The sequence below is a fragment of the Austrofundulus limnaeus genome, unplaced genomic scaffold, assembly GCF_001266775.1.
Source record: "Austrofundulus limnaeus strain Quisiro unplaced genomic scaffold, Austrofundulus_limnaeus-1.0 Scaffold776, whole genome shotgun sequence".
Lineage (NCBI taxonomy): Eukaryota > Metazoa > Chordata > Actinopteri > Cyprinodontiformes > Rivulidae > Austrofundulus > Austrofundulus limnaeus.
In genome coordinates this window covers 10,417-11,494 of record NW_013953178.1, presented here as the reverse complement: position 1 = coordinate 11,494, position 1,078 = coordinate 10,417, and the positions used below count along the sequence as shown (strand labels likewise).

At 41.2% G+C, this 1,078-nt stretch overlaps 1 protein-coding gene across 1 annotated transcript in view; it reads right to left on the bottom strand.

Annotated features, from left to right (window-relative positions):
* tppp3 (tubulin polymerization-promoting protein family member 3) overlaps positions 1 to 1,063 on the bottom strand; it is a gene marked incomplete at its 5' end in the record, with an annotated part of 13,976 nt that extends 12,913 nt beyond the window's left edge. The window contains 1 exon segment of the mRNA XM_014028528.1: positions 795 to 1,063. Within this exon segment, the coding sequence (XP_013883982.1) occupies positions 795 to 936 (142 nt within the window).
* Between the last annotated feature and the right edge of the window lie 15 nt (positions 1,064 to 1,078).

Genomic DNA, 1,078 nt, shown 5'->3' with positions numbered 1-1,078 from the left:
CTTTACTGCACTTTACTTTACTTTACTTTACTTTGCTTTACTGCACTTTACTTTACTTTACTTTACTTTGCTTTACTGTACTTTACTTTACTGTACTTTACTTTACTGTACTTTACTTTACTGTACTTAACAAAACTGTGCTTGTTTCTGTAAGTAAACAAATGTACAAAGAGAGTTACTGATTAAGTTTTAATTGAATTTACACCTGTTTGTTTCTGTTTCTTGCATGATTTTATTGATAAAAACAGATATTTGTTGGTTTTTAGCCCAGTTTGAACACATTATATTGGGTTTTCTAAAATGGATCTTATGAATCTTAATGAATCTCCACAAAGATGCCATCTGACCTTCCAGCACATTTGTGGAGTTAAAGTGATCCAAAACAGGAAAGACTCACCAGAATAAAAGCTTCAATAACCTCCAATAACTGTCAAAGTTCTCCTCACAGGACAAAAGTGTTAATAAACCCTGAGTAGTGTCTGCAGGCTCGGCTTATTTTAAATAAACAGTTGTTAATTGATTGAAAAGATGAACAGTGATCAACAAAAACAACTTTAACCCTTTTATTTTGTTACATTAGTTGGAAACACCTGTGTGTTAATGTGTGTGTAGGTATACACACACACACACACACACACACACACACACACAGCCTCCTGAGAGGTCCCACATTAACGTGGGAACAAACAACGAACAAACGGGGGTCGTTTCTGCAGAGCACAAACATCAAAACACAAATTCAACTCAAATCAAAAATCAAAGCTTTGAAGAACCTGATGCAGATGTTCTCCCACCTGAGCTCTGTCTCCAGATGTTTGGTGTCCTCCAGGGTCCTGCCCGCGTCCTCCTGCGTTTGTCTCGGCTTCTCGTCTCCTGGTCCTCAGCGCTGCTCTGCGGGCTTGTTATCGTCTGTTTACTCCGTGGCCATGGAGACATCCTGTCCCACAGCAGGGAGGGCCGTCAGGCAGGAGGAGGAGAGGAGCTGGTCTGCTCCCAGAGCTGCAGGTCAGAGGTCAGAGAGGTGCTGCAAGTTACACACACACACACACACACACACACACACACACACACACACACA